The 9,469-nt window shown below is 39.6% G+C and overlaps 1 protein-coding gene across 1 annotated transcript in view; it reads left to right on the forward strand.

Moving 5' to 3' along the window:
• The window catches only part of prpf38a (pre-mRNA processing factor 38A), a 91,517-nt gene that overhangs the window by 3,534 nt on the left and 78,514 nt on the right, over positions 1-9,469 (forward strand). The window contains exons 4-8 of the mRNA XM_050055874.1: positions 547-632; positions 729-839; positions 4,704-4,816; positions 4,915-4,941; positions 5,037-5,130. Coding sequence (XP_049911831.1) covers positions 547-632; positions 729-839; positions 4,704-4,816; positions 4,915-4,941; positions 5,037-5,082 — 383 coding nt within the window. The 3' untranslated portion in view covers positions 5,083-5,130. The remainder of the gene's footprint in view (positions 1-546; positions 633-728; positions 840-4,703; positions 4,817-4,914; positions 4,942-5,036; positions 5,131-9,469) is intronic.

Below are 9,469 nucleotides of genomic sequence, written 5' to 3' on the forward strand. Positions count from 1 at the left end.
CAAAATAATATCAATGGGGGCTGTGGGCAGGACATTGTTACACAGCTGTGCCTGTGACTTCAGGCAGAGAGACCGCTGCATCAGAGCAGACGAGCACGTTTTAAAATACATTTATTTTATCAATTAGTTATTAACTTTAACTATTTTTAGCAACTTGCCCGTGAGTGAGTTGTTAGTTTACATGCCCGACCGTGAGTTTTACTTGCCCCGGGCAATCGGGCAATCCTTATTGTTGAGCCCTGTGTGGTTTTAGGAGCTCTTTCCCACCAGGCTTTTGAAATAAGGCCTGTGATTGACCCACAGAACTGAAAAGTTTTGCTTGGTATTTCATTTCAGATGAAACATGCTGTCCAGTTCAGTAAAAGCTTTATTATTTGTAATAAACACCTGGGATAATATTAAATTCATTTTTAAATTTAATTCATTTTTGGGCCAAAATTAAATTCCAGTTAGCGCTTAGACACGTAGGCTGAACTCGAATGTGGATGTACGATGAAATCATTCAGCTTGCTTCTCTTCCTCCTCATCTTTTTCCTCTTGTTTTAGAGTTTGAGTTGATGCACGTGGACGAATTCATTGACGAGCTTCTTCACGCCGAGAGAATGTGTGACATCATTCTGCCTCGACTTCAGGTAAGTTTATGTCAAGTCTGATTGTCACACACAGCTTGATTGAAGTGCCTACATCAATTGTGTGTGTGTGTGTGTGTGTGTGTGTGTGTGTGGTAGAAGAGACACGTCCTTGAGGAGGCTGAGATGTTAGACCCACGTATCAGCGCTCTGGAGGAAGATCTGGACGAGGTGGAGAGCAGTGAAGAAGAAGATGAGGAAGAAGAAAAGGTAAGACGAACGTTAAATGAATCTGGTGGAGCAACATATGAAAACTGGTTTGCCATGATTAATTAGAAATGCCAGATATGGTCATACATAAGTAGGGATGTAACAATATATGGAATTGCACGATATTGTAATAGAAAATGTCTTGATACCATTGTGGGACTATAACAAAATCTACCACACATTACATGGTTATGTCCTGCGGTAATATGTCTCACGCAATGAAGCACTGTGGTGCCACAGACATTCCATGGCCTAGAAATCATATTTCAGATGCAAGGGAATATACTTCTTTGGTACAGACACCAGCAAAAAGCACACCATCTTCATTTTTATATTTTTTTCCAGTGACAACGAAATGCAAAAATTACCATTCCCTCTAAAATCACAACTTATTCCACAATCCCTGTATCTGTCAAAATAATCACACTATGACTTTTTTGCATGTAGCCCTGGTTAGAATCGTTTCAGCCATGTAATTGTTTCCTGTTAATTGTGTGTGTTATGCATTCATAAATTATAATAATTGTCCAAATCCCTGAGAACGTTACCTATTTTCAGAATTCATGCATATTATTCCTATGGTCTAAGACAGTTAAAGAATTTTAGTGAACAAGAACAACTTTTTCCCAAATCCAAAAACTAGATTGCTTAAACTCATATTTGTTAATGGTAGGGTATGAAGTCTGGAGCTGCTTCACAGACAATGAATGGGGAAAGATGTTCTAGATGACACTGTTAGCACCCAGGGAAATGTTTTGGGTATATGGGTACATTTTCTGTTTCAGAACTGAGAGCACTACAATAGAATGAAGCTCAATTGGAAATAAAAAATAAAACAAACTATGGGTCCACAAAATCAGGCTCCTATTCATTGTTTATAGAGCAGCTCCAGACTTTACACCCTGTGACATCACAAGTTTGAGGCTTACTTCTCTGGTTTCTGGTTTTGATTGAGAGCAGCTCATGTTCACTAATATTGATTGAACTTTCCTAATCCATGGAAATAACATGATGGAATTCCTTTGTTATATACTTTAATGTTTATTGAGGTTTAGTTTTTGTATACAACCATAAGTGTCATTTATAACAACATACAACATTCTTTCCACAGTCAGAAAGGTAAAGGGAACAACTGAGCATAAAGGGTGAAAAATAGAACAGTCATGGTTACATATGTCCATTTTCAAAGAAATTATATAGGCATTTATATCCAGTATCTTGAAGTTAATGTATCAGTTAGTCCAGATGTTTTTCCTCTGTCATAAATTATCCATTTCGTCCATTTGCTAACAAAAACATCTTCTCTCACTCTAAGCTGATAGGTTACTTTTTCCATAGCACAAATCTCTCATGATTTACAACCATTGTTCCTCAGGAGGGGAATCAATAATATCTTGGTCAAGTATCCATCATAATCCATGACACAGTCATTTGTAAATTTTCAAGGTATATACCTTTGCAGTAATTAGGTCTTGCATATCCCAGAATTTCTATAATTGTACCATTCACATTTTCCCAGAATTGGTGTAGCTTGTGACATTCCCCCAAATTATGTGTGTGGTTTGCCTCTATTCCCACATATTTGCCTTCATGGTTGTTGTGACCCAGTTGTTTTACTCTTCACCCAAATTCCCTCCATGTTTTTGAGATTGTAGTGGTTTGTTGTGTTTTGCACATATAAAGCCGTTCTTTAGTTGTAATTTCAATGTTCAATTCCCTCTCCCATTTCGTCTTGATGTACGTAGAGGAGAAGGCCTTACATTATCTTTGATTTTGGTATAGCCACAAAATCACCTTGAATCTTGTCCCACTGTATACCCACATCATTACACTAAGCAGTCTGTTTAAGGGCTTTGGGTATTGTATTCCCTTAATAATATAATCCCCCAACTGCAGAAATAAATTTTAAAAAAAAGCTTCATTTTCGAATCCATAACTCTCTTTTAAATCCCAAAACGCATTATATTTCCATTCTGAATTATTTTGCACACTGCTGTAATCCCCCTTTTCTCCCAAATTCTGAAGTTCTGATCATTCACACTTGGTTTAAATCTATTATTTTAGACAAACCAGCTCAGCAGTTTCTATTTTGTATTGTATTACCAGGTTAAACCAAATATTCAGTGTGTGGAAACCTGTTGAATCTATTGAGTCTTGTAATGTCTTTGTTAGATTAATATTGCCAATAAGGGCCTGGACTGGGATGTCTGCTACTGTCATTTCAATATCTTTCCAATTTGCACTGTAGTCTTTCACATGATGGAATTCTTAATCAAGGTGGTGTTCCCACTGTGTCCAACTCCAATTGTATTGTATTGTTTTGTGTTTGAACAGCAGAGGGCGCAATCATTCTAGTTGAGGATTACCTACAGAGACAGGCTTAGACCATAGACTATATATGAGAAAGCGGTAAATATAGGATATTTATAAGTAATTATTTTTCTTTGTTTTTTAAATATTGTGATAATTATTGCATCATTTACATTTCATAGTGATAATGTTGTACCAGTTTTTGGTATCCTTACATCCCTATCCATACGTGTGCTGGTTTTTGGCTTTCATTTGTGGAACAAGTAGAGAAACTATAAATTATGTGTGCTTCTTGGGTTCTGTCAGAGTGAAACCAGTTCAATTTATTAAGAAATGAAACTGAAACATATTCAGTTGCAGTCAACCAAGCTTAATCTTTAACAGCATTATAGGATTTAGTTTATTCACTGTGCCCAGCGTTGCCAGGTGTACGACAATTATCGTATTTGTTCGATAATTTGGCCCTCTGTACGATGTACGATCAATAATCCCAAAAAAGGCCAAATGTACGATAATTTGACCATTTCATGAATGTGTGGTTGTAATCAGTATGCCGGAGTTTTTTTGTGAGCCCTGAAGGCATCTGTTCCCATGTGACGTGTTTCCAGCCAACCACACTTTGCTTAGCGTGAGATTTTCTTTTACAGATTTTTGTAAATTCAGTTCCTATTTGCGCTACTTCTAGATTAGGCTTCAGTCTAGCTCTTTTTTTTCTCTCCACCTTCCAGTGTTGCTTTTTACAACACCTTTTACTCCAGCTATGACCACACAACTTGTCCACTAATTCTTGTAGACCCAGTTGTGACCAAGAATAACCTGAGCCTGTTATGCAGTGAAATTCAAAAAGTCCTGGACACTGTTGATCACTTGTACTCACTTTATTAACAATGTTCCAGCCCTCAGACCTTCCTCCGATAAAAGATGAGTCAGGCCATAAGACTCCCTGTAGTGCCTGTACTTTGTAATGATGGTCACAGTTTGAACTTAGGTCAGAGTCAGTATCAGAATTTCCCTTACAAGGAATTTGTCTTGGTTTTTGGTGACCTACCGTATATTAGATAAATTGTCTGTATTGCACCTACATGCTGTCCACACTTCACTGAAATCCGATCTCAGTGCAGTCTGCCCTTGTCCTTGGCAGTGGCAGCAACGTACCAGATGGTGGTGGAGGAAGTGAGGATGGGCTCAGTGCTGGCAGTGTAAAAGAGCACCATCATTGTACTTGGCAGTTTGAACTTCTTTAATGTGATGGTGGTGTCATCCGCTAACTTCAGGTGGTTAGATCATAACGTGCAGGTGGCTGATTACACCAGAGTAGAGACCAAAAGCCAAGCCAAAGCCAAAGGGCTCTGTGTTACTGCTGTCTCACACCTGGTTGGTTTAAAATATCACACATTTTATTGTCATGTCATCTTTTAAATATTTACTCTGGAGACAAATAATTTCAACCAACTATTAACTGTATTTGACTTTTTAGAGAACAGGATCACTTTTTTATTGTGTGGTGCATTTCCACGGGTTTTAAAATTTTGTTTGTGTTATTTCCACCTGCAACCGGAGAGACTCCAGACCCCTGAGCCCCACAGACGTTGTGACGGTTACCGTGACAATGACAGACCTCGTCGCTCTCCATCACCTCGTTACAGGCGCAGTCGCTCACCCCGACGGTATATAATAATGTTCCACAGTTACATGTATACTTTTTGCAAAGAAAGTCATAAATTCAGCTATAAATCAAATCTTTGGTGGGTTTGTTTTCTTCCAGGAGGAGCAGATCTCCAAAGAGGCGAAGGTATGTTTGCTTTTAGCTGAAATCCTTTGTTACTTTTAAACATAATACTTGTAGCTTAAGCTCATTGAGGTCTTTTGTTGTACGTGCTCACATAGCCCATCGCCCCGGAGAGACCGCCATCGCAGCAAGAGCCCCCGCTGACACCGCAGCAGGTCCAGAGAAAGACGTCACCGCTCCAAATCCCCAGGTATGCCGTCCACTAACCAGAAAATCAGCAGTTCAATGCTGGGCGCCTCTACTCCACAGAAACTCCAAATTACTCCTTATTTTAGGGTAAGCAACACGCATTATTAATATCACAACATGTCAGATCACTGACCTTAGCCTGGATGATAGAAGAGCAGTAACATTATATGAATACAATGGTGGTGTCATGGTGAGTCAACCAACCTATTAAATACCCTAATTTCATCTTCCAAAATCAATTCAGAAGAAGGCTCACATTGAAAAAAGTAGTAAACTAGTAGTAAAAAGAAATTATTATTTCTTTCTTCATTATTTCTGTTCCTGTGTTTTTTTCATATTGCAGTCTGTATCACTGAAAAAGAAAATGTCGCAATCTCATTATTTTTTAATATCGTGCAGCTTAAAGCCTCAGTGTGTAAAAATGGTGAGTAACAGTGACATCAGTGGTCAAATTCTAGATTGCAGCGCTCACTCGCTCACCCCTCCCATCGGGTAAGTGGCCTGACTGGCCTCATAGGACAAAAAGTCTTGCGCAGACAGCAGAGATGGCATCATCCACAAGTTTTTCGAGTTTTTCAGGAGTATCTAGCGACGAGGTGAATATTTATTTAGGAATCTAAACTATGTTACGATATGTTATAGTTTACCAGTGAGATATAGGTTATCTGTGAGATATATGTTAGGAGTGTTTTATTTCTAATTGTTTTGGTAACACGAGCGAACGTTAGCACAGTAATGCTAAAATAACATGTTTTATGTGATAGTCACGGCACAGTGCGGCAAATATAGGTTGGTACAATTTATAATATATGCGTTTCCAGAGTGTTCTTCCACAGGACACAGGGAGAGGAGGAAGACCAGGGGGAGGAAGGGGGCAAGGGGGTAGAGGCGGTGCAGGAACGGCCAGGCGAGGAGGTGTGTCTCGGTAGTCTGTGCCAATGTAGCCCCAAATCGAGACAGGGCTAGTGCCAATGTAGCTAACAAAACTAGCTGTCTCCACCGTTTTAGATTCACAGTAACTTACACAGCAAGTAACGTCACTCGAACTTAGACGAGCGGGAAAACATGAAGCCAAAATGATTTTAAAATATCAGATTGAATTACCTGTCTAGCAGAAAGCAGGCAACCTCCGCATCCCTTGTGAAATCCACCTGGAATAAGCAACGCCGATATTCACTCGCGTTTTGTCTAGTGATGGTGAAATCGAAGCTTCATGAAGCATTGAACCACTTTGACACACCTGCCTCAAGAATGACACACTGCTTCGAAGCATTTCATACAGTCAGAAGAGTGACATCTGCTGGCTGTGTGTCAGAACTGCATCTAAGTGGAAGACCTGTCCTGCGTTCCAATAGCCATACTACCATACTATTTAGTATGCCAGAAAAAGAATTAGTGTGTCCCAATACATAGTATGTCAGATGCAGTATGCCAAAAGTACCAGGATGTTCTACTACATCCGGTCATATTTCGCAGTATGCATGTCAGCATGCTTCTTTGGGTATTCTGACCCACAATCCTTTGCGCAGCGGAAGTTACGTCGCACTGACTGAGCTGCGTGTACAACCAACGCCCACACTTCCTTTCATACATGGTTTATTTAATTTGAGATACTAAGACACTACATATTAGGACTGCAATGATCTGATTATATACTGTCACATATCATACAGTTTTGCAAGAACATGGTTACAACATTCAACTTTATTGTGATTATAGTATAATCAATGTTAGGGTTCAACTATGACTACAATATAGAAGATTCTACCAGTATAGGCAGTGGTGTAAGTGTGGTATAAATAATGAATGAATATGACTAAATATGAATACACTATGGGCCAGGTATGAGCAGTATAGACTAGTAAATATATAAATAGTAAAAGTCAAATAGATATTAAGTAATGTAGTAAGAATGTGCAAGTATGTTACACTACAAATAAGAATAATGTGAATGTAAGGCTGCTTCACGTGCAGACAGAATATAGTGCCAGCAGCTGCATAGCTGTAAATATATTTAACAACAAACATCTGCCAGCAACAGAGAGCTATGTGTGAAGGGGGTTAATATGCCTACTGGTGACTAGTTCAATAGACAAGTCACTAATAATAGGCTTGGAACTGTTTACGTGAACACGTCAGTTTATTAGAAACAACATAGGCTACATTACGACGTAACAGCAACAGAGCTCTCTGGCACCTCCGACAGTATGCACGACTCCGGCGAGCTCGACGAGAGGAGATTTGCTGCATCTCCGAAGTACAACAAAACAAAATGATCAAATGTGGCGCTACGGACGGCGGCGGAAGTGAGCAAGAGGGTCGGAGTTCAGGGAGTGATGTGATGGCGGATGTAGTGTGATCCAATAGTATGCATACTGCATGCATACTGCATACTACGCTACATACTTTTTAAGGGCAGCTGCAGTCATACTACGCTACATACTTTTTAAGGGCAGCTGCAGTACATACTAAAAGTATATAGTAGAAGTGTGCGATTTGGAACGCAGGCCTGGAAAAGCCTCAAGACCGCCTGTAACGAGGCCTCGCTCCCGGTAGTCACGTGATTGTGGGCGTGCCGAAGCAGGGATCGAAACACTGCCTCGGAACACTTGCGCTTCAAAAGATCGACACTGTGTCGAGCAAACTGGCTCGAGCTTAACATCACTAGTTTTGTCCCGTCCTCGCTTATCTGATCTTTTTCTTTTATTTGGTGGCGTTGTTTCCCTCTTACAGGGCAAAACATATGTGTTGTCCTCCATTTAAAGTGCGACAGAATCATAAAAGTACAAAGCAGGTTCACGCAGAAGCGCCCCGGATTGATCTTCACCTTAACCGTCTCCAGTGACGGCAAGTTCTAGGTAAACGCGAAGCGCGTATATCCCTTTCGGCCACTGAATTCAAATATGGCGACGAGAGGGCAGCCTCCAGCAAACCGCACCCTGCCTGTGTACATATATATATAGAGAAATCATTCTAAGCCTATGAGAAAGCTTCCATTTGTATGTGAATTGGATTACACTTTAGTAACTATATATTTATGAAAGCAATAGTTGATATTTGCTAATAAACAACCACATAAATTACACATTGTAACTTTAAGTGTTAATGAGTGAATATGACATGTAAAAGCGATTTGAGTGAGTCGCAGGCTGATAGCAGAGAGCAGCGTATGACAGCAGTAGTGGTGTACTTCAATGAACATAAATTCAGTGGTCACTTTATTAGGGACACCTGTACAATCTAAGACAATCCAATATAGTAGTTCTATTATGAAGTCTACTTTATGATGCCTTTAAGATCTTTTATTTTACATTGTTATAAAGATATTAATTCAATTTTATGTTTTAGCATTGAGGTCATGGTATGGTCACAAGTGTTAATAATATTCTACCTCCCCTGTGTGTGTGAATAAGAACAAATTAGTACTACTCCTTCAAAGTAATATAGGCCACTCCAACACCACCTGAACATGATCTTTATGGATTTATAAATGCATACATTGATTTTATTGTTGCCAGTTTTCACCATTGACTCCATATAAAAATGGACATCATTCCAGCTCCCCAAAAGCAAAGCCAAAAACATCTGGATCTCCCCCTGGTGGCTGGCTGCAGCGTAGGTGATAAACCCCACCCCCTCCATGTGGACAGGATGAAAAATCAAAATACACGTAAAAAACAAAGATTGTTCCTGTTATTTTTAGATAGTTCTTATCTCGTTGATGCTGTAAAAAGGGGGTGTGGCGTCATGATTTGTAGCTGTGTGCATCAATTGTGTACAATCAATTCAATTCAATTCAATTCAATTCAATTTTATTTATAAAGCCCAATATCAAAAATCACAATTTGCCTTACAGGGCTTTACAGCATACGACATCCCTCTGTCCTTATGACCCTCGCAGAGCATACGACATCCCTCTGTCCTTATGACCCTCGCAGCGGATAAGGAAAAACTCCTTTAACGGGGGAAAAAAACGGTAGAAACCTCAGGAAGAGCAACTGAGGAGGGATCCCTCTTCCAGGACGGACAGACGTGCAATAGATGTCGTACAGAACAGATCAGCATAATAAATTAACAGTAATCCGCATGACACAATGAGACAGAGAGAGAGACAGAGACAGAGAGAGAGATGCAGGTAATAACAGTAGCTTACAGCATTATTGAAAGTAATAATATTATAGTTATAGTTCTGGCTACTGTGGTACAATATGTTTAAAGTATGTATTAATATCTGGCAGTATACATGTGTGACAATAGTCATATGTGTATAATAACAGTAGAAGTATGACTAATGACTAATGATGGCAGCAGCAGCAGGAGGCATCTGGCAGGACCACGGCAG

This window comes from Epinephelus moara, chromosome 10 (genome assembly GCF_006386435.1).
Source record: "Epinephelus moara isolate mb chromosome 10, YSFRI_EMoa_1.0, whole genome shotgun sequence".
In the NCBI taxonomy this organism is placed as follows: Eukaryota; Metazoa; Chordata; class Actinopteri; order Perciformes; family Serranidae; genus Epinephelus; species Epinephelus moara.